The 24,213-nt window shown below is 36.8% G+C and overlaps 2 protein-coding genes across 6 annotated transcripts in view; both read left to right on the top strand.

The window, feature by feature from the left end:
* ARFIP1 (ARF interacting protein 1) overlaps positions 1 to 8,513 on the top strand; it is a 124,959-nt gene extending 116,446 nt beyond the window's left edge. For all 5 annotated transcript variants that reach the window (XM_017871116.1, XM_017871114.1, XM_017871112.1 and 2 more), the window contains one exon: positions 6,651 to 8,513. In XM_017871116.1, coding sequence (XP_017726605.1) covers positions 6,651 to 6,806 — 156 coding nt within the window. In that variant the 3' untranslated portion in view covers positions 6,807 to 8,513. The remainder of the gene's footprint in view (positions 1 to 6,650) is intronic.
* Positions 1 to 24,213, top strand: part of FHDC1 (FH2 domain containing 1) — an 89,220-nt gene that overhangs the window by 11,037 nt on the left and 53,970 nt on the right. The window lies entirely within an intron of this gene.

Raw genomic sequence — 24,213 nt, 5'->3', positions numbered from 1 at the left:
ATAAGCCAGAGTGAGAACAAGTAGCGTTTTAGAAAAAAAAAAAAAATAGTTTCTTATATTTGAGGATGAAATTTTATACTTCATTTCCATTTGGAGTTTTTTTTCTTTTGTTTTTACATTATAATTACAAAGCTGTGAATCCTCGAAGGTCCCCTCTGTACCAGGGAACTGATCTGATGCATATGTATACTTTAAAAGACTTGACACATCAGTCTTCTAACAATTACTGGGAGAATGTTTCTTGTGGATATGGATATTGTATCATTTTGTTGTGAAAACTAGAATTCAATCCTGCAAAGCACCATCTTTGATTTCCCATGGATTAAGTTGCATTGTGGGGTGGGGGGCCATTTTAAATACAACGAATATACTGAGCCTGAGCCTTTGTTCGTGGGCTGCCGAGTCTTCCTCAGCTACAAAAACTCTCTCTGTGTTTAGTCAGCTACTCGGGAGTGGGTAAACAAACTGACTTATATTGACATTTGCAGGGCTAGTTAAAAATTTTTGGATGCCCTTCTCACTTTCTTTCTGACTGTCTTAACTTTCTAGACCATTAACAGCAGCTCCCTGCAAGGCCAGTACATGAATTAAATCGCATACTCTGCTTTTATTCTCTCCTCTAATTCTAAAAGATTGGAAGTTAAAATTCTTTTTTTTAAGTTATTTTTATTTTTATTTTAAGTTCATGGGTACACGTGCAGGATGTGCAGGTCTGTTACATAGGTAAACGTGTGCCATGATGGTTTGCTGCACCTATCAACACATCACCTACTTTTTTTTTTTTTTTTTTTTTTGTGGACACGGAGTCTCGCTCTGTCGCCAGGTTGGAGTGCAGTGGCGCGATCTCAGCTCACTACAACAACCTTCGCCTCTGTGGTTCAAGCAACTCTCCTGCCTCAGCCTCCCGAGTAGCTGGGACTACAGGCGCGTGCCACCACGCCCACCTCATTTTTTGTATTTTTAGTAGAGACAGGTTTCTTCATGTTGGCCACGATGGTCTCGAACTCCAGACCTCATGATCTGCCCGCCTCAACCTCCCAAAGTGCTGGGATTACAGGTGTGAGCCACTGCGCCTGGCCCCATCACCTAAATATTAAGTCCCAAATGCATTAGCTGTTTATCCTGATGCTCTCCCTCCTCCGGCAACCCCCTGACGGGCCCCAGTGTGTGTTGTTCTCCTCCCTGCGTCCATGTGTTCTCATTGTTCAGCTCCCACTTATAAGTGAGAACATGCGGTATTTGGTTTTTTGTTCCTGTGTTAGTTTGCTGAGGATGATGGCTTCCAGCTACCTCCATGTCCCTCTAAAGGACATGATCTTGTTCGTTTTTATGACTGTATATTGTATATGTACATTTTCTTTATCTGGTCTATCATTGATGGGCATTTGGGTTGATTCCATGTCTTCGCCGTTGTGTATAGTGCCGCAGTAAACATATGTGTGCATGTATGTTTATAATAGAATGATTTATATTTTGGGGGGCATATACCCAGTAATGGGATTGCTGGGTCAAATGGTATTTCTGGTTCTAGATCCTTGAGGAATCACCACACTGTCTTTCACAATGGTTGAACTAATTTACATTCCCACCACCAGTGTAAAAGTGTTTCTGTTTCTCCACAGCCTTCCCAGCATCTGTTGTTTCTTGACTTTTTAATAATCACCATTCTGACTGGCATGAAATGGTTGATGGACATTTGGGTTGTTTCAGTTTTAAGCTATTACAAGTACAGGTATTATGAACTTTCATGTAGAAGTCTTTGCTTTCATTCCTCTTAGGCAAATACCTAGGAGTGGAATAATTGTGTTACACAGTAGGTACATGTAAGTTTTTAAGAAACTGACAAACTTTTCTAAGATGCTTATACCATTCTGCATTCCCAACAACTGTGTATGATAGTTTCAGTTACTCGGCATCCTGGTCAATAAGAACTGTGGTCCAGGTTTTTAAATTTTAGCCATTCTAGTGGATGTATAGTAGCATCTCATTGTAGTTTTCATTTGGATTTTCCTAATAACTAAAGATGTTGAGCATCTTTTTATGTGCTTATTTGCCATCTGTGTTTTCCTTGATGAAATGTCTGTTCAAATTTTTTACCTGCTTTTTGGTTAGGTTGTTCTTATTGAATTGTAAGAATTCTTTTTTTTTTTTTTTTTTTTTGAGATGGAGTTTTACTCTGTTGCCCAGGCTGGAGTGCAGTGGTGCGATATGGGCTCACCACAGTCTCCGCCTCCCAGTTTCAAACGATTTCCCTGCCTCAGCCTCCCGAGTAGCTGGGATTACAGGTGCCCGCTACCACACCCGGCTAATTTTTATATTTTTAGTAGAGACAGGATTTCATTATGGTGACCAGGCTGGTCTCGAACTTCCGACCTCAGGTGTGACCCTCCCACCTCGGCCTCCCAAAGTTCTGGGATTACAGGCATGGGCCACCATGCCCAGCCAAGAATTCTTTATGTATTCTAGAATCAAGTTCTTTGATACCTGTTTTGCAAATATTTTCTCCAAATATATGGCTTACTTTTCATTTTGTGTCTTTTGAAGAGAGAAATATTTTGAAGTCCAATTTATTGATGTTTTCATTTATAATTTATGCTTTGTGTATATTGTTTAAAACTCTTTGCCAAACCAAAGATCATTAAGATTTTCTCTTATTTTTTTTTCTATAAGTTTTTGTAGCTTTAGCCCTGACACTTGAGCCCATGATCCATTTCAAGTTAAATTTTGTGTGTATTTTGAGATACAAGGGTCAAAGTTCTTTTTTCATGACTTAATCCTTGAATCACTTCTCTGTCCACTCTCTTATGAGCTTATCTAGTCATGTGGCTTTAAATATCATCTGTATATTAATGACTCCCAAATTTACAACTCTAGCCCAAACTGCTATTTTAAGAGATATCTCAAACGTGTCCAAAAACTAAGCTGTTAATACCCACCTTTTCTCCTCTTCCATGCCTGCCCCTCTCACAGTCTTTGCCATTTCAGTAAATGCAACTTCATTCTTTCAGTTGCTTGGGGCAAAACTCTTGGCACATCTTTGAGTGTTCTCTTTCTCTGTCACCTCCCGTCTTGATCTGTTGTCAGATTCCATTGGCTTCATCTTCACATTATATTCAGAATCCCACCTCTTCTCATGATCTCCTCTTTTACCACTGTAGTCCAAGCCACCATTATCTCAGCCAGGTTATTGCTGTAATATTCTAATAGGTCTCTCTACTTCTACCTTTGCATGTTTATTAAATTAAATGTTGTCATTTTTCTGCTTAGAACCTACCAGTAGCTTTTCATCTCATTCAGACAAGGAGCCAGATCTTTATAATGATATCTAAGGGCCTGCACCATCTAGCCACCCATTATCTATCTTACCACATCTACCAGGCCCTTATTCACTCTGCTGCAGTCATACAGGCCTTGCTGGTGCTTCTCAAACATACCAAGCACACTGTCTACCTCAGGCCCTTTGAGCTTGCTATTTCCTCTGTCTAGAATGTTTTTCTTCCAGATAACTTAAAGTTTATTCTCTCACTTCCTTAAATCTGTATTCAACGGTTTCCTCAATGAGCCCTTCCTATTTAATTGCAACTCTCACCCATACATACATCTCACATTCCACATTGCTGCTTTATTTTTCTCTGTAACATGTATCACCGTCTAACATACTATATGTGTTAGATGGTTCTCTTTCTTCCCTCAATAGAACATAAACTTCTTTTGAGAAGAGATGTTTGCCTTTTTTGTTGATTGCTTGCATTCCCAACCCCTAGAGTAGTGCCTGACACATAACAATATGACCCTCTGTAATATCTGTTATATGAATGGAGGTAAGCAAATTTTAGGTGGTTTTTTCCCTCTGAATATAAAATGGGATGTCTGTAGTTCATTAGAACATTGTGAACAGTGCAAGTCTTCACAAAGTTGATATAGACAGACTTTAGCTCTCATAATCTTTTTCCCTTTTTTAATAAACAAAAGAATGTTTAACATACAGACAAAATATAAAAGAGTAACAAAAATAACAAAAAAAGCAGCCATGTTCCCACCACCCAAGTTAAGAAACAAATATTAATACTTTTGAAGCATGCTTTGTGCTTTACTCTTACTTCATCCTCTCTACTCTCCTCCCTCTGTAAACCTATTCTGAATTTGTTTGTTGTTCCTATTTATTGGTTTTCTTGTAGTTTTGCCACATATGAATATATCATTCACATATGAATATATCGTTCAGTTATGTATGTTTTTGAACTCTCTGTAAGTGGAATCCTACCACAGGCATTCTCCAAGTTGTTTTCCTTAACCTGATACTCCAGAGTTCATCCATAATGATGCATGCAGCTACAGTTCATTTATGTTTACTCCTATATCGTATCCCCATTGCGCTGAGAGACCACTCTATCTGCTCTCCTGTATATACAACTTTGTGGTGGTTTTCTTGCTTTTTTAATGCTAAAAACAGTGCTGCCATGAACATAATTGTACATGTTTCATGAAACACACATGAAAGTTTTTCTACGGCAAATTCTTAGGGGTAAAGTTACTGTTCCATAGGGCATTTGTATCTTTCATTTTACTAGTTCATGCCAGATTGTTTTCAAAAACATTTGTACATATTTATATACCTGTCAATAGTATATAGTTGTTATAATATTTAGTTTTCCTAATGTGGAGGGTATAAAGTGGTGTCCCATGTTAGTTTTAATTTGCATTTTCCTATTTCCTAATGAGGCTGCATATCTTCTCAGATGTAATTGGCCATTCCTGTTTCCTCCTCTGTGAAATGTTTGTCTGTATTATTTGCTCTTTTTTAATTGGGCTGTTTTTGGTTTTTGGGAGTTCTTCATATATTCCAGATACATATTCTTTGCTAGTTATATATAAAGCAGATACCTTTTCCCAGTATGTAGCTTATCTTTTCACTATCTTTTGATGAATAGAAATTCTAAATTTTAGGCCGGGCGCAGTGGCTCATGCCTGTAATCCCAGTACTTTGGGAGGCTGAGGCACGCAGATCACGAGGTCGAGATCGAGACCGTCTTGGCCAACATGATGAAACCCCGTCTCTACTAAAATACAAAAAATTAGCCAAGCGTGGTGGTGCATGCTTATAATCCCAGCTACTTGGCGGGTGGAGGCAGGAGAATCGCTTGAACCCGGGAGGCGGAGGTTGCAGTGAGCTGAGATGGTGCCACTGCACTCCAGCCTGGCAACAGAAGCGAGATTCCATCTCAAAAAGAAAAAAGAAAGAATTCTAAATTTTAATGTAGTTTAATTATCAATATTTTTCTTTGTAATTTATGGGTTTTTTAAGCCTAACTTAAGAAATTATTTTATATATAACATCATACAGTGATTTTTCCACCCTCTGTCAAGGCAGATTGCCCTTGAAGCGCTCCTTAGACCTGTCCCTGACAACCTGTTCTGCAGAAGAGATCTGAAACTCAGTCATAATGGCAGAGGCGACTGAGACCAGCTCAGTTTTGGAAATCATTTTCAGAAATGGCTAGAGAGAATGTGGGGTGTGTGTGTGTGTGTGTGTGTGTGTGTGTGTGTAATAGTGAAACAAATTTTCTATCCTGTTTTTTCATTTAGCATCATGTTTCAAATATTTTTACATCATTAAAATTATTAAAGTTCAATTTTAATGAATATCGTATTGGATGGGAATCTGAATTTTTATTGAACATTTTGCAGTTGTAAATAAGACCTCAGATGGCCAGGCTTGGTGGCTTATGCCTGTAATCCCAGCACTTTGGGAGGCTGAGGCAGGCAGATCACCTGAGGTCAGGAGTTTGAGACCAGCCTGGCCAACATGGTGAAACCCTGTCTCTAACAAAAATACGAAAATTGGGTGGGCATGTTGGTAATCCCAGCTACTTGGGAGGCCAAGACATGAGAATCGCTTGAACCCTGGAGGCAGAGTTTACAGTGAGCCAAGATTGTGCCACTGCATAACAGCCTGGGTGACAGAGCAAGACTGTGTCTCAAAAAACAAAACAAAACAAAAACAACCTCAGGAGGCAATTTATAAATCTTTTTGATGCATTGTTTATTTCTTTAAGAAAGACTTATAGAGGTAGTATGACTTGGTTAAATATAGTCTTGATATCAGCACAAGTAATAAGCAGTTGAAAATAATTGAGAGTCATATGGGCTTTAAGTAAATTGATTTTCTGGGCAACACTTGCTACTTGCTTGATTCTTTACAAAGAAAGTCAATATTTAAAAGTATCTAGCCTACTTGGCTTACATAAAGCTTAGATTTAATGATGTCCATATTTACTATTCATACATTGTGTAACTTTTATATAATTACCCTTTTTGATATCTCACATGATTTTGGATATACTTAGTTTGAGAAGGATTTAATGATATTTTTAATTAATCCTCTCAATAATGTTTGAAAATGGTTAACAGGGTATATATTTTGGCATCTTAAAACCGACCTGTTCTCTTTAGGGTAATTAAAAAGTCATCAAAGGCTCAGTGACCCTGCAAGGCAGTGTACACTTGGTATGTGTGAAATACTTGGTCATTATTAAGCCAGCTATTCTTCAAGAGAGATACACTATTTAATTAAGGAATGTAATAAATCACCCTCCATTTTATTGTTATTGGTGTTAATGCTTGGTCTTGTAACTCTGTCCTGTCCACAGGTTAAAGTATTACACAATCAGCTGGTCCTTTTCCACAATGCCATTGCTGCTTACTTTGCTGGGAATCAGAAGCAGCTTGAACAGACACTTAAACAGTTCCATATCAAATTGAAAACCCCTGGAGTGGATGCCCCATCTTGGCTTGAAGAACAGTGAAATCACAGCGGAAAATAAAAAGAAAGTCATGTTGTTATATTTCTAAACAAACCTAACAAGAATTAAGCAGAGTTGGGGGAAGTGGAAGGGGTGACAAGCATTGTAGTGATTCTTGCACAAACAGCTTTAATTTTTCCCTTTTTCATACTTTAACAATTGAACTGTTAAATTTGATGGGAAGGTGGGTGGTTTTAATGTAAACATAGTTTCTATAATCTGAACACAATAATTTTCCTTTTTGAGAAATCCTTTTGTATTGTGAGGGTTGATGGCTATTTCTGTAGTTTGAAAACATCTACTATAGATTTGCACTGACGAGATAAAAATTCAAGGTTTTTGGTCCTGGAAATGAGGGCCAATTGTAACTTTTCCAAAGGGAGGTTTACATGATTTGTATCAACATCAGATATTTTATATATGAATATATTAAACATCTTTAAGAGATTCCTTTTCATGTATTAAAGAAAAAAGAAACTATTTTGCAGAGTAAAGTTATATGGTGTTCCTGCAGCGTCCACACAGAGGCAGCAGCTCTAATGAATGGTTAGCTTGTGGAGTTGTGGCAAATACCTTTTTAAAAATGAATCTGTACCATTGTAATTTTGTTTGGACTTTTTTTAAAGACACAGAAATCACATTGTCATTTCTGTGAGGCTTTTAAGCTTATGAATTTGCTTCACCCAAAGTCATTGGACAGTTACATTTGCAATTTCTTTTGGTTCATAACAAAACCTGCTTAAGATAATTTTTTTTTTTGACAGGTGGACATGGGAATGGAAATTCTTGATGGTTTCTAGAGTAGAAATCTGTTCTTAGAAAACTAGTTTTTGGGTCAGTTCTATTTTGATAGAAGTGAATACATAGACAGCTTTTATTGACTTCCATATGTAACAATACCGTTTAAGCCTTAAATCACAGATATGTGCCTTCTCAGATACAGTAATTCTTGTTCAACCAATGTACAAAATCCATAAAGAAACCCCTGTTGGATAATGTTTGATGTGTCTATTCCTTCATGGAAAGGAGCACTACATATAAATGTTGGGTTTCTTTGTACTTGTTAAGCCACATTTGAGGTTTATGGTAAAATCATCTTTTGAGTTTGCTCTTTGGTTTTTCTTCATTCCTTTTGAGGAAAGGGAAAACAGAAGGATTCTTTGATTTGGGTAATGAAGAGGTAATGTGGGACAGTGCGGTGGTACCAGGAAGAAAGAGGATTGGAAAGGCCAGTACTGTTTTAGTTGCTTGGCACTACTGGTTTTGTGTTCATGTGGTTGCCCTGTCCACTACATGGTTCTGTCAGTAGTGTAATCCATTTTCAATGTAAAGCTCTTTCAGTTTTTGTCATAGACATAAATTAATATTTTTAGAGGCATCCCTCGCCTGTTCATTTCTTCTGTGTTGAAATGAAGTACCTAAAATTACCGTTATACATGAACTTTGTGGACTGTAAGATTTGTTATATATGTTCAAATGCCTTTTAGCTGGCTTTTTAATTAATATGCCTGTGTTGAGCGCTTAATACAGTGTAATGTGATTGTAAATCATAAACCTATTTTAAATCATTCCTTCCTGTATATTTGTACTCAGAGAGCCTTATTTTATTCTTCCAGGAGAATTACTACTTGTGATAGTTCATTTACATTCCCCAGAATGTGCCTCTGGTGTGAATTTTGTATTCTTATTAAAAGTGTTTGCTGCAGTAAATTGTTTCTCTGGACCTTCATAGTTTAAGAAGTAACTATTTGGAAATTCTGAAGACACATGATTTGTCTTTTCTGAACCTTAAAAAAATGGTGCTTCTGTCACTTATAATTGTTTTATCTCAGTAAGCTATTTTTTTTCAATGTGAATCTCTTTTGAGAGCTGAACATGTCCATTCTTAACCACATTTCAATAACAGTTATTGTAGCTAAGGAGCTAAATAGTTTCATGGATTGATTCTTTTCAGAATAAATTTAAAATACCCATGATTCTGATAGTGGGCACATGAGCAAAAGAAAAAAGTAAATCAATATATTTAGCCAATGGCACATTTACTTTTTTAGGAATGTAATTTATGTTCATTATAGAAAAGAATTAGAAGAAAATTTCAAGTAATAGAAGATAACTACCTTCCCAAGTGAATAAATACTGCATGGAACCACCCAACACCTCTGAAGTTGGATATTTTAGTTTTGGATTTTAATATTATAAGCTCTATTTTGAATATCCTTTAATACAACATACATTTACATCTTTGTACTTTTACCTACTTAGTCCCTTAGGTTATATTCCTAGAAGTGAAAATGGGCCCTTAAAAGTATATACACACTTCTAAAACTTTGTAATGTATTGCCTGTTTGCTTTCAAGAAAGACTGTGCCAATTTACACCTGTAACAGCATACATATGTACCTGTTTAGTATATTTTTTAAGCCAGTACTGTATATATAAAATGAAATGAGAAAAACAGGAAGATAAAGGCTGAACAATCACCAACTGGAGAGTTTGGGGATGCTGGGTGAGAGCAGGGAGTGGATGGAAATGGCTGGCTTTTCTCTCATTAAAATAGAAGTTGTTACTCTAGAAAAAAATAATGCACTGAGGAACTGGTCTGTGAAATTAAACTTTTTATCCCAAAGCTTCCAAATTTTAGGGTCCAGGAACTATGTGGGTTTGCAAAAGCAATTTAGCTGAAATCTAGGCTTTAAGAAGCATCTTTTCCATATTCAAAACGCACTGATAATGTTACTGACGCTTATCCCATAGCGTGTGAAACTAGAAGGTTCCTTAGAGATTATGTAACACACTTTTTTTACAGATGAAACTATCAAGGCTTCAAAATATGTTAAACTGACTTAGCCAACCCCCATCTCCAAATGTAATGCCACATGAGGATTTGCAACTATATACTTGAATTCCCCTTTAAATCCTGCCATTTCAACTGCATTAATTAAATCAATGTGCCAAAAGTGTCAAGTTTCTTCTAAAGTTAATGTGTATTAAATACCTTCCCATTGGGGGAAAAAATCCATCTCCCTGCAAGTCTTCATACTAGGTACATTGCAAAGTATGCAAGATGCCTGCCTTTCCCTCCACTGGCCTTTAACTTGCACTATTCTGCAAAAGGAGTCAGGTGAGCTTGGAAAGTGTTATATAAAGTAAAATGATACATGTTGAAAAAACTAAAGATAAATTTCTTCTAATGATGGAACTGTTAATTGAAAGAATGTAGCTACCTCAGAATGTGCCTATTCGCCTTTAACTTTCACTGGAGATGACTGTAGTTTAGAAAAATAAAAGTAAATTGTCTGAGTTGCTAGTTCCATGCAACATTCAAGTATAATTGATGCTAATTTTGTGAAGTACTACTTAAATAACTACTTGCAATCGCCCTAAATATCCTTTGCAAGTAGCTCTTTTTATTTTTTCTTTTTTAACCTTTCAGTTTGCCTGGGAGAGTTGAAACTACCTGAAATCTTTGATCACTCAATTTTAACCAAATTTAGGCATTTCAAAAAATCGATTTCCCCTTTAAGACTACAAATCTTTTTTTTCTTTTTTTAACGGAATCTTGCTCTGTCACCCAGGCTGGAGTGCAGTGGCGCGATCTCAGCTCACTGCAAACTCTGCCTCCCGGGTTCAAGCCATTCTCCTGCCTCAGCCTGCCAAGTAGCTGGGACTACAGGCGCCCACCACGACGCCCGGCTATTTTTTTAATATTTTTTTTTTAGTAGAGACGGGGTTTCACCATGTTAGCCAGGATGATCTCAATCTCCTGACCTCATGATCCACCCGCCTCAGCCTCCCAAAGTGCTGGGATTACAGGCGTGAGCCACCACACCCGGCCAAGACTACAAATTTTTACATCAGCTAAGACTATCCAGTTGTAAGTAGGCCATTTTCTGATCAGAAGACCAGTTGTATTTTGCATTACTTCAAAGCTTTCCCAAGGTCACAATTCCTTTACTATTTTTACAGTATAGCAGGACCTATTAAAATAGCACAATGCAAACAATTTTTTTGAGGACTTTCATTAAATTCAGTTCTATGTTGCCACTTGAAGGTTTCCTGTTCAACAGGTTTCCCAGCATAAATGGACCTTTATAATCAATTGCCAAGTGGTCACCATAATGTACAGGAAACTACAAAGTTCAGCTTTGTTTTCATGAAATAAAGTTTGACTCTTAGTAGTTTATGTATGTTAAGTGAGAACTGTTTGTTAGTCTGGTATCAGCTCTGGTAGGGAAAAAGGAGACTAGAAATATGAGGAAATTAGGTCCAGTCTGAATACCATAACTACTCTTGCGCAGTTAGTTGATTACTATGCCATCAGAACTAAGAATTCTGGGTTTTTTAAACAAGTGAAACTGTTCCACAAGAACCAAAACCACACTTTTGTTTGGGTCCAAGCTAAGCTTTACCATGAACTCTGTCAAAGATTGCATGAATTGTTGATTCATAAGGAAGATGTAAGAGGAACAGGATACCATTTTGTTGATTTTAAAAGTAACTTTCTATGACTTAAGACTTCCATATCACTTTGCCTTTGGTACAGGTGTATATGTTCATATAAATAACTTACGGGTGAAATGTACACCTAGCTGGTATAGGGCACATAGGAAGAAGAACGTAAGCCACATACATCTCACTACATCTTGGAGCTTTGATTATTGACGTTCTAGTAAAAGCAAACTGTAAAAATTTTTTTTTTCAAATGAGTGTAAAGCATTATAGAGTAGTGAGAGGAAAGGTTACTTTAATCTTCCTGGCCTTCCTGAAAAGTTTTAAATTATGAAGCCTTAGAATAATGAATAAAGTACTCAAGATAAATTATTTATATATGCTACTTTACTGTTATTCTCTTCCTAAATGATTTCTGATTCTACGTTAGGAAGCTTTTCATAAAAACTGCCTAAGGCTTTAGGCAGATAATTATTCTTTCCTTTGAGGAATATATACTTACTATGACTAGACATTCAGCTCTTAAGAAAGGCACCGGGTAGGCTGTCTTCTTCACCCTGTATCCCCAACTCCTTGCATAGTTTTCTTTCTTGAGACAGAGTCTCACTCTGTTGCTCAGGCCCAGCTAAGTTTTGTGCGTTTAATAGATACGGGATTTCACCATGTATATCAGGCTGGTCTCAAACTCCTTCAGTATACGTAGTTCTGCCCACATCGGCTTCCCAAAGTGCTGGGATTACAGGCGTGAGCCACTGTGCCAGGCTTCCTTGCGTAGTTCTTAATTCAAAGGAGTCATGTATAAAAATTTTTTGGTTTTTGATCCAAAATTCAAATGCAGAAAAATATTCAGTGCTTGCACTGCAATTTCATTTGAATTAGTTACAAAAGAGGCAGTATACTTATAACTTACTCTAAATTAATGTCAGGATGTTACCTAAGACATTAGGATGTTTACAGAAGAGTGACCAGTTTTTAAAATGGCCATTCTTTCTGTAAGAGAAAGAATGGCAGAATTAGACAAATCACCATGTTGCAACTATGACTAAAATAATTGATTCACACGATGGCCAATGGATGCCAATATCATTAGGTGAGAGAGAAATGGAAAACAGACTATTTCCATAATACCAAGGTATTACCCTACAAATGGCTCAATTTGAAAGGGGAAAAAGTACCATTAATAAGAAGAGATTTGTGCTTACAACCTAAATTGTGATCAAATTTAAAATGAATAATCGTAATCATTGTGCCTTAGTTATAATGAGATGTAAATTATACAGTATCACATATTTCTGCTGGAATTATTCAATCTGCAGCGAATCAAGTATTTTACCTTAAATTCCAGTGTACAGAAGATACAGGGGGTTAAGGACAAAGCTAAAAGATACCAAGAAAAATCAACTGGACAAATCCAGAATCTGAGACATTCTACAACATAATTGGCTTGGTCTCTTCAGAAACTCCATCACAAAAGAAAAAAAAAACAGTAATACTGTTAGAAAACAACAGATTTGAGATCATAATTCAAAGAAAGTAGCTATAGAAGACATTTGGAGGAACAACTGAGTCACTTGAGTGTGTATTTGACACTGCTAGGAACTTATGTTTTTTTAGGTATGATATTATATTATGGTAATGTAGGGAACAGCTTTATTGGGAATGCATGCCTAAACTGCTTAAAGCCAAAGTGGCATGATGTCTGCAGTTTACTTTTAAATGGCTCAGCAAAAATACATTCATATGTATTCACATATATGGAGAGAAAGATGTCAAAGAAAATATGGCAAAATGTTAGCAATTGTTGAGATAAGTGGGTGGATACGTGGGGTTCCATAGTACTAGTCTTTTACATTTTCTTTTAAAATGTTTTCATAATAGCATTTAAAAAAAAAAAAAAAAAAAAAAGGATATTTGGTCCAGAAAGGCAGTAGGACCCACTAAATCTTTCCTCTTGCACCAGGGTTGCAATCAGAGGCTTTTTTTCGTATAGAGCAGATGACACCACATTGCTACCACTCCTAGAAATACTAGAATTCTCTCCTCTAGCATGGGAGATGATTTGTATTTTGGATTGGAAACAGAAATTCAAGTAAGCATAAAGTTGAGCAGTTTGTCAGTAAAGAGTACAGGACAAGTGAAGAGGCAGAAATAGTTTAGGATAGGACTATGTAAAAAAGTTCCATATAGGAAAACATGCACTCACTAAACTAGACCTTTTTCTCTTGTTTTTCTCCTCAGCTCATTTCCAAATTGAAGCTTTTCAAAAAAAATTACTATATTTACTAGAGGCATGTGCCACCATGCACAACTAATTTTTGTATTTTTTGTAGAGATGGGTTTCGCCATGTTGCCCAGGCTGGGCTCAAAGTCCTGGGCTCAAGCGATCCTCTCGCCTCAGCCTCCCAAAGTGCTGGATTACAGGTATGAGCCACTGTTCCCGGCCCCAAATTAATGCTTTCTAAATAGCTATTTGAAAGTTCAAGGGAAGTTAAATTCAAAAACAAAACACTAGCTTTCTTTTAGCCTAATAAGGATGGTTTTCTACTGTCTCAGTTTTTTTGCCCTCTTGTAAATAAGCATATACTACTAATCTGTACTACTATAGATTTTTTTAAATGAAGCTGCTAAGAGCTTTATTTACTCTAACAATTTAAGACTGCTTAAAAAAAAGTATTTATACATTGGTAATTTTAATAATGGTTATTTCCAATCCAAAAATATATTTTATGAGATGGCCACGTTTTCCCTAATTCACACTTCTAAAACTAATAAAATTGCTTAACTCTTTAAAGCGTTCCTCAAATAAGTAATAGATATTTATTTATATTGTTCTCAAATTCTCTTTTTCCTATTCCCACACCCCGTCTCAGATAAGAACAAAGAAAATCCTATGGATTTTTCTGACTAGTTTGTATCAATAACAGAAGTAGCAGAAAGCCCAGGCAATGTTTGGAGAATTGAGTTTTAACCATGGCAATGGTTACTATATAATCACTGCTACTATCGAGTGAGTTTTTTAAAAAAAATGTAAGTTTAAACAGTCATGAGTATTTGCTGAATGACCGCTCAGCTTGCCTGTGTTGACTTTCATTCACCACCTGATTCCACTAACACCTTGAAGAGGGTCAGATGATTCCTGAAGTGGGCACTAACAATTTCTTTCTTCTCAAAATTTTGTTTCTCTGAAAAGGCTCACCATATTTTCTCTGTGAAGCTTAGTTAGCATTTTTCTCCAATGAAGCCAGCCATAAAATGAGAAAAAAAAAATTCGTTAGAAATAGCAAATGAACAGCTACGTCTAATGACAAAATTTTGTTTGTGTCTCTAAGAGACCTTGCCTAAACTCACAATGGAAAGGCAAGTATTAAAGCTTCATAGTAGCCTGTGGCCCTAACTTGCCCCTTTGTCCTTTTAAAAAAAATACAATGACATACTAAGAGGCTGTTGTGCTGTCTTCGAGTTTTCAAGCTTTTGGAGTCACTATTTGTGCTTATGACTAGAGCAATGAAAACAAGTCTTGCCGGGCGCGGTGGCTCAAGCCTGTAATCCCAGCACTTTGGGAGGCCGAGACGGGCGGATCACAAGGTCAGGAGATCGAGACCATCCTACCTAACACAGTGAAACCCCGTCTCTACTAAAAAAAATACAAAAAAGTCTTTTTCCCCCAAACACAAGTAGCTTCAGTCTAAGCCACTCCAGACTTCCTTGCCAGTGACCTCAACACTGACCTTGATTTATTCTAGGAAGAACTCTGCCTGTTTAGTTCTTTTAGCTCATTTTTTTTTTGTGAATTCCCATTCACTAGTAGTGAACTAACTTCAACGATTAATTTCATTTCTAGTCTGCTGACTTTTCATTATTATGATTTTGTTTTTCCTTACAGTAGCCTCTTAGGAATCCTGTGCACCTAGCTTATGAAAACGCTTTAGTCCAAGCAGTGACAGAGCCAGGTAATTGTCTTATCAAGGCTATAGTTAGTCTTGTTTAAAAGCATGCATCCCCATCTCTTTGGTGTAGCCCTAAAAGAAGTGGAGGATCAAAGCTACATGCTTCGATTCTCAGTCCTCTTTGCCTGATCACTTTATCAAATTTCTGAAGAAAGAACTCAATCCATCCCTTTTCTTCCCAAACCATGTCAAAGCTGGAGTTGTTTTTCAGTCCAACACTGAGCCACATTGCTCTGGGTCGAACATCAGCATGTCTTCTGAAAGGTTTCGCTTAATTGACCTGTACAAGTCTACATTTCTTGGGTTCACCTAAAATCTTATGATACCTGGCTGTTCCCTTCATGCACTCTTACATCTTAACTCACTGGTACTATCAAGTAGGTTATTTTTTAAATGTAAGTTTAAATGGTCATGAGTATTTGCTGAATGACCAGTCAACTTACCCATGTTTACTTTTACCACCTGATTCCATTAACACCTTGAAGAGGATCAGGCTTCAAAGAGCTTGGATCTAGAAGATTTGCTTCTGGCCCATAGAAGCCTCTTGAGGGCAAGAACTGTTTTGAACATGTTTGTAGCCCTCCTCGTGCTTTGCACATAAAGGTCACTCAGTGTTTTCAATAATGATAATTAGCATTGCTGGGGCACTTAGCCTTCAATGACTGTAGGCCCACTGGTAACATTTGCTGGTGATGAAAATCACAAGCAATGTGAAAATACGTTGACTACTAACCGCTATCGAGCCTTGAAGATAAATACTACAAAGATGTGAAGTTGAGTAAGACAGGCTTGCACTTAAACTTTTGGGTTTAATGGGGAGAAAGTTCTTACAAATCATAAGGAATGAATGGTCTGGAGAAGGGAGGGATCAGTATGGAGAACATATGATTAGTGGTTGAGGATGGAAGCAGCCAGCCTTCAGCTCCAGACTGGAATGTCTTAATTCTGAGCATTTGTGTTTGTTGGGTGGAGAAGAGGGCATTTTACCATTCTACCATGGCAGCTAGGTCAGTGAAGATGGTCCTATCCATGTTGCCAAACTAAATCTCACATAAATCTTAAATATAGTACAATATTATTTCTGTGTAGCCTTTGAATCTTAATACCTTTTTCCCCCACCAGACATTCTAACATAGAATGCTTGACTCCTTTTTACCCAGTGGCACTAGAATATATTTGGACAGTTGAAGTGGCAAAATTCGTCTGAAGCTTGTAGGTCATTAGAGTCATTGTTGGCTAGAACATTCAGCAATTTATATGACCGTAGTTTTGATTTAGAGGTCAGCCTAACTACTGCCATTTTTTAGAAGGAAAATAAATTAATAGCCAGTTAGCCTACCTGTTCAAGTGTGTGGATTCTAACTACAGGCACACGAGGACTGGGTTGCATGGGTGTTTCAAGGTTACCCAGGGGAGACAGAGTCTACAAACACGGCTTTCTGGAATTGGAAGGCAATTCTGGTAGGGAAGTTCTTTTTTTTTTTTTTTGAGACTCTGTTGCTCAGGTTGGAGTGCAGTGGCACGATCTTGGCTCACTGCAGCCTCTGCCTCCTGGGTTCAAGCAATCCTCCTGTCTCAGCATGCCCAGACAATTTTTTATATTTTAGCAGAGACAGGGTTTCACCATATGGTCAGGCTAGTTTTGAACTCCTAACCTCAGGTGATCCACCCACCTTGGCCTCCCAAAGTGCTGGGATTACAAGCGTGAGCCACTGTACCCAGCCTGGTAAGTTCCTTATTATAGCATCTATTTTTGCAATCTAATGAAGAAGAAATTGACTGATTGTGACAGAGAATACACACGCATACACATAAAATGTGTCTTCCTTGGTTCTCTCAAGAACTTTAGCTAAAGGTAGAATACTATATGACTTTTGTTAAAAACCTTGATGCCAATAAAAAACTGAGGATAAGTCATAATTTCCATGGGCCCCTTTCTCCCTTTATGTTCTGTCCCTGCTCCAGCCTTCTGAGTTAGCCCTCTGATTTCTTCATAGTGCCCCTACCCAGCGTGCTGCACAGGACAAAGGGCTGTCAATCATTGTGAACACAAAATGTGAGACAGGTCTCAGTCCATTTAGGAAGCTTATTTTGCCAAGGTTAAGGACACACCCATGACACAGCCTCAGGAGTTCCTGATGACATTTGTCCAAGGTGATCGAGGCACAGCTTGGTTTTATACATTTTAGGGAGACATGAGACACTAATATATGTAAGATGTACATTGGTTCAGTCCAGAAAAGCAAGACAAGTCGAAGCAGCGGGGGCTTCCAAGTCATAGGTAGATAAGAGACAAATGGTTGCATACTTTTGAGTCTCTGATTAGCCTCTTATTCAATATACAATTTATGTGTGAGGGTGGGTATAGGAATAGTCACATGCCTTAGTCTGGCTTAGTGAAACAACAGGGCAAAGGAAGCCATCAGATACGCATTTGTCTCACATGAACAGAGGGATGATGACTTTGAGTTCTGTCTGTCCTTTGTCCACAAGGGATTTCCTTGTGTGCAAATGTGAGGGAGGTATGTAGCTTTTTAATCTGTGTAGCTACCTCATTTAGGAATAGCATGAGAGGCAGATTTGCACACTACCACATTTTCTAGCTCAACTTTTCCCTTTGGCTTAGTGATTTGGGGGTCTCAAAATTTATTTTCCTTTCACATTTCCCCCTTTTTCTTTTTAAAATCTTTCAAATAAAGCATTTTAGAAGAAAATTAGTGTCTGGTCTCAGGTTTTATCTAATCTCTCATGGCTAAGATGGTTCATTCCTAGATGGGTAGGTCCCATGTTATTAGGAAAGCTCATTTTTAGCAGGTTGTGAAGCCTCACATCCTACAAAGAGAAAATAGGGGGAGGAAGGGAGAAAATAACAAAAAACAAATGAGGATCTTGGGAAATCAGTATAGGCCATATTATTCTAAAGTCTGTACATTAGTAGGCAGCAGGTATAAAAGTGGTTTATGGATGTAAATAGGTCACTGTTATTTTCTTCTAAATTATAGCTTTGATTTTCATGGCTTTAAGAAAGTTCAGCTTAATATTTAGTGATTTCAAATCAGGAAAATAGGAACAAAAGAAAGGAAAGAAAAAATTGAAAACATTATTTTGGAGACTTGTAGCCATTAAAATTTTAGAATTCAGTCCAAACTGTAGAAAATAATAAAAGGGAAAACATTAGGCAAGACTAGAATCTAATAACAGATGTACTACAGTTTATTTTGAAATGTAATTCTTTCTCCAGTCCCATTTTCACCAAAGACACATGAAAGACAAATTCATTTACAAAATAAGTTTTAGTCCTATTATACTTGGCTGGAGTATTTGCATAAAGTCAGCATGGATCATTGTTTGCCATATAGGTTCCTTTTTTTTTTTTTAATTGGCTTTGCTGGAACTTTATTCCATAAGGAATCTCAGATTCAACTTTAATGCCTTAAGCCCAGCCTATGCCTGCAAAAATTGTATTAACTGGGTGAATTCCTCACCTTGAGGTCCCAAGAAAACCTGGGGCTCCTGGGCCTGTCTGAAAGTGACATTCTTTACTTACCACAGGGACTGTGTAGACAGGGTGTGAGGCCAGCTTTCCCAAGGGGCTTTTATTGGCCCTATAAGTCAACTTTGATTCCTTAAAGGAGACTGTTTATATCTGAAAGCATGCCATTCCAGTCAAAACCAGTGATTCCAATTGTGTCCTGTTACAAAAGAAAACATTGTTATTGAACTTATGCAAATAAGTCTATTGTCATATGTTAAGAATTCAGCTAGTTTCCAAATTTTGGAGAAATTAGAAGTATGCTCCAAATTTTGTTTATAGGAGTATACTTACTTGTTAAAAGATATAAAAAGCTCAATAGTTTTCTTGGCTCTGAAAAACAAAGAATCAGCAATGTTTTAAGCAAAAAAATCATAAAAGAATTATTTCAGTCTTCTATTAGTTCAGTCCTGCAGTTAACTCCTGTTTGGCTTGATATTCATGAACATTTCAGCTCTCCATGAGAGTCTTGGGAGGTTTTCCTCTATTCTAGTGTTGCAATATCCAAAGTTATCAGGAAAAACCCTGCATTCAAAAGCACCTGCAGAAGTCCTATAGCTGATTAATAAAACCACCTTAAAAAAGAATAAAAAGTGGCGGCACCGGTGGCCCAAGCCTGTAATCCAGCACTTTGGAGCCCGAGGCGGGCCCGGATCACGAGTCCAGGAGATCAGACCATTCCCTGGCTAACACGGTGAAACGCCGTCCTACTAAAAAACAAAAAATAGCCGGGCCCGAGGTGGCGGGGCGCCTGGGTCCCCAGCTACTCGGGAGGCTGAGGCCAGAGAATGCGGAACAACCCGGGAGGTGGAGCTGCCCAAGTGAACTGAGATCCTGGCCACGCCATCCCAAGCCCCTGGGCCGACAGAGCAAGACTCCGCTCAAAATAAATAAATAAATAAAATAAATAAATAAAAAAGAATAAAAGTAAAACAACTGTGGATGACAAAAGTCTTAGAACAAACATAGTTAAAGATACAACTGACAAATTTGGTTACTTCTGTGGCACACAGTGACTTTACATAATAACCATAATTACTACCAATAATATATGCTAAGACATAACAGAATCACAGGAATTTCACACAATTCTGGAATACATACTAATAACACATTTGTATAAATATAAACCAAAGAAAGTTAAACACTGTTTCATATTTGACAATACTTCTTGTATGATTTTATTATATCAAATAAGCCAAATGCATCTCTTTTGACTTCAGGGGACTAACATAAAAAAATTAATGAGGACCAAAGTTAGAATTTGATTTTGGAGTTTGTCAAATATGAAAAATTTAAAACACTTGATATCACAAAATAGGATCACAGGTCATTGTAAAATAAGTCATTCATTTAGCCAAAGTGATAACTTAAAGATGACAAAAAAAAAAGTTAAAACCTTTATTCTTTGAGAGGGGAAACTTAATTTCCTAAACATTAAGACCTAATAAAGACAGCATAAGGCCAATTAAATTTGTTTTTCAAAATTTTGTAAACGACCTATAAAATTTTAACCATCTTGACCATACGATATAATTTCCACAAGCCTTTTATAACCTTTATATCTTTTATTAAGGAGCAAGCTAATGCACCAAGAAAACCTTGTCAATCTGACACAGGGGCCAATATGCTGGTCTTGCATTAGTATGCCTTTGACAATAATGGTTACTTTATAGAGAAACTCACCTGACTTTATCTCTCAAAATCAGCCCTTACTCACATGCCTGCCTCTTCTGTGATAGTTCCTGGCCTTGAGGAGTTGAATAGCTTTAATTTCTGGCCCTGTGTCTCATGAATGCAATTTATTTTGATTGGCATCTTCTACTGGGTCTGAAGATGAGGCTTTAACTGCTGTCATTGTTTAAGATTTAGCAGGACTTGGTGTCCTTTTTAGACCAAGGAGTCAAAACCCTGTAACTTAATGGCATAAGGACTTTAAAAGCACATATAGAAAGCTAGACAGATATAAATATAATAGCCTTAATTAAAACTATTTTCAATTTTCTAAGAAAAGCAAAACTTAATGATATCAAAATTATTTATTTATTTATTTATTTTGAGACGGAGTCTCGCTCTGTCGCCCAGGCTGGAGTGCAGTGGCCGGATCTCAGCTCACTGCAAGCTCCGCCTCCCGGGTTCACGCCATTCTCCTGCCTCAGCCTCCCGAGTAGCTGGGACTACAGGCACCCGCCAGGTCACCCGGCTAGTTTTTTGTATTTTAGTAGAGACGGGCTTTCACCATGTTAGCCAGGATGGTCTTGATCTCCTGACCTCGTGATCCGCCCATCTCGGCCTCCCAAAGTGCTGGGATTACAGGCTTGAGCCACTGCGCCCGGCCTCAAAATTATTTTGATAAACATAAAATCTGTTCGTTAGGCCAGTTACCCAAAGGTAAAAGAAAAGACCCTCTGCAGTGCGTGTGAATGTTGGTCCCTCTGGGGAGTCCATTTAGATAACCTTCAAGTCAAAACTAATGAAAAGGGTACTTGAATTAGTTAGACATAGGAAGTGTTTCCTGATTCATAGTGAAAATTTTCTGATTTGTAGAACAATTTAAAGCCAAGAGCACAGAATATTAGATTGGAAGGAAGCATTTCCTTTAAGATAAAACATTTTTAGTATCAGGCCACAAAAAACAGTTGGAACACAAAGAAATAAAACTTATGAGAGCTGAAAATGAGTTGAAGGATAGAGTTATCATTTTAGGCCTTTCAAATGGGGGGAGAAAGCTGAAAACAGAGAGATGCAATAGAAGTTTCAACTTTGGATTAAAAACATTAAAATCTCTTGTAATTTTATTAACAGTAAATCAACACCTTAAGAAAATTTCATTGTTCTACCCAATTCTTTAGTATATAAATGTCTTTTTAAAAAAAAATCAAAACCCAATCTCTAGAAAGACCATTAAAAATAATTTCCCTTAATTATAAACAACTTGGTCACATACAAGTTTTTTCCATAAATCCTCTTGTTATGACTTACACAGACCATTCATGACACGCTTGGACTTTCTGGTTTGTCCTGAACATCCTTTTTTCTTAAACAACCAGTCATTTTATTCTAAGGCAGAAATCTACCATATAAAATTATTTCTCATATAAAATTATCTTCCTTTTAACCTTTCTTGTTGAAAATACCCGTTATATTTATAACTTCCTTTACCTTGCTTTTATTTACTGGTTACTTTTACCTTATTTCATAAATAACTTTTAAATAACCTTTGAATTAGACAAAATTATTTTCCTTTAAATAAGAACACATTTCCTTTTAGAAAAAATATTTTCCTATAATATATTTCTTTTAAAATTGGAAATGACTCAGACATTTAATGAGTATCCATTATTTAACTTAATATAACTTTAGATTCTAACTTATATGACAAGTTTATTTACAAGGATTTATTCATTACATTTACCTAATTAATTTTTTAATTTTTACCCAGATTACTTATGAAAACTGTGATAGTTATCATTTAATGTTATTTCCCAGTTAATCATTTTTATAGTCTGTGAATTTCAGGTTTTCCTAAGTAAGAACCTTACAGTTAGATAAATATTTTCTTTCTTTTTTCCTTCCTTCCTTCCTTCCTTCCTTCCTTCCTCCCTCCCTCCCTCCCTCCCTTCCTTCCTTTTTGCCAGTAACTCAGAATTTAGCTGTTTCCATTAACTGAACAATATTAAATGCCTTATTTATCAAATTTTGCACAAACAAAGATAATTTTCCTTCATGCTGCATTCATAGCTTTATAACCCTCATGCCAAATTTTGACATCTGGCAGAGATAAATATGAAATCATTTTACCAATAAATTTAAACAATAATGTATGTTGACAACTCTGGGGCCATTTCTAATTTCTAGTTCATGAATGCCTTTAAAATCAGCTTATTTATTCAAGATTTACTTAAATTACATGAACTTGAAATAGCATTTGACTTAAAGTCTCTATTTTTTTCTGATAAGGTATTTGATTGAAAGCAACGTTTTTCTCTTGAAGCCAATTAATTAGACCTCTTTTATATATTTTTAGCAATGAAACATATATGATACATAAATGCATAGATGTATTAGACACGCAGACAGAAGTAGATCTTATAGGTTCATAAGACCTGTTTTTACTTCTATTTTAGACTTCCAATTTCTTGGTAGCCTGTTTTATTACCCTAGGCAGTTGTCAGCTAGATGGCTCTAAATTTGTACATTAAAGGAACTCTTAGGTGAAAAATCAGATAGTTAAATTTACATCTAAAGGTACAGAGAGAAACAGTCTGATGAAAGTAGAGGGAGATTAAAAACAAATGCCAAATCAAACATAAAATTATAGAAATCTATCATAGGATTATATAAGAAGACCAATTTTATTTAGATAGGTAATTCTAAACTGGATCTCTGAGCTCTGGACTGAGCCCATACTGAATCCTGGGTCTCCAAAAATAGAATTATTATGAGGCCAAGACCACATGATGCTTTTACGGTACATCCTCCATTTTTTTTTTTTTTTTTTTAACAAAGACATTTCCCTAAGTGTCTAAACCATACTCTTCCTTACTTTAAACGCCCAAGTATAACCTCTGTTATAGTAACTATTTTAGTGAAAAAGAAGAAGAGGGAGAAGAGGGAGAAGGAGGAGAAGGAGAAGAAGGAGAAGAAGGAGAGGAGAAGAAGAAGAAGGAGAGGAGAAGGAGAAGGAGGGGGAGGAGAAGAAGAAGGAGAAGGAAAAGAAGGAGAAGGAGATGGAGAGGAAGAGGAAGAAGAAGAAGAAGAGGAGGAGGAGGAGGAGGAGGAAGAAGAAGAGGAAGAAGAAGAAGAAGAACCAGGTAACATAATACAAAAGCAAGGAGTTTAAGACCTGAGATGAACTTGTCTGTTTACACTCTTGGGATTCCATAAGGAAAAACAGAGGTTTCTCCCCAAAAGAGAGTCTGGCACCTTCTCTGTTTTCTTTAAGGAATGCCTGTTAGAAACTGACAGGCTGTTAGAAACTATTTTAGGTTCCTCATGCAGCACAGGGTGGCAAGAAAAAGGAGAGACAGCAGCAACATATGAAAAAACAGATTCAGTCCACTGAGAAGAAAACAAAACTTGCTAAAAACAAACAAACAAACAAACCAAGGTCCTAGGAGAGAAAAAAACAAAACAAAACATGGCGGCCTTTAAAATACAGACACACACACATACAGACACAACACACACAAACACATCTTAGATGTTAGCTTTTAATTAAGCTGACTTTTAACCATTAAGCTCCCTTAAAAAAATTCTTTTAAATCTCATAACCATATTTTAGCTAAGACACATTGCTGATATTTCAAAAGTAACATGAATACCAAACCAGAAAGGGCTTGATTTAGGAACCAAACCCAGGCTGATGTGATGAAAAAAAAGGGGCATAACCTCAGTTACCAACTGCAGCATGAGGTGACAGCCATTGCTCTTTTAGTTTGGCTTGGCTAGTAAAAAAAAAAAAAAAAAAAAAAAACTAAGGT

The sequence above is a fragment of the Rhinopithecus bieti genome, unplaced genomic scaffold, assembly GCF_001698545.2.
Source record: "Rhinopithecus bieti isolate Rb0 unplaced genomic scaffold, ASM169854v2 scaffold_3878, whole genome shotgun sequence".
Taxonomy (NCBI): domain Eukaryota; kingdom Metazoa; phylum Chordata; class Mammalia; order Primates; family Cercopithecidae; genus Rhinopithecus; species Rhinopithecus bieti.
This window is presented reverse-complemented; position numbering and strand designations above follow the sequence as displayed.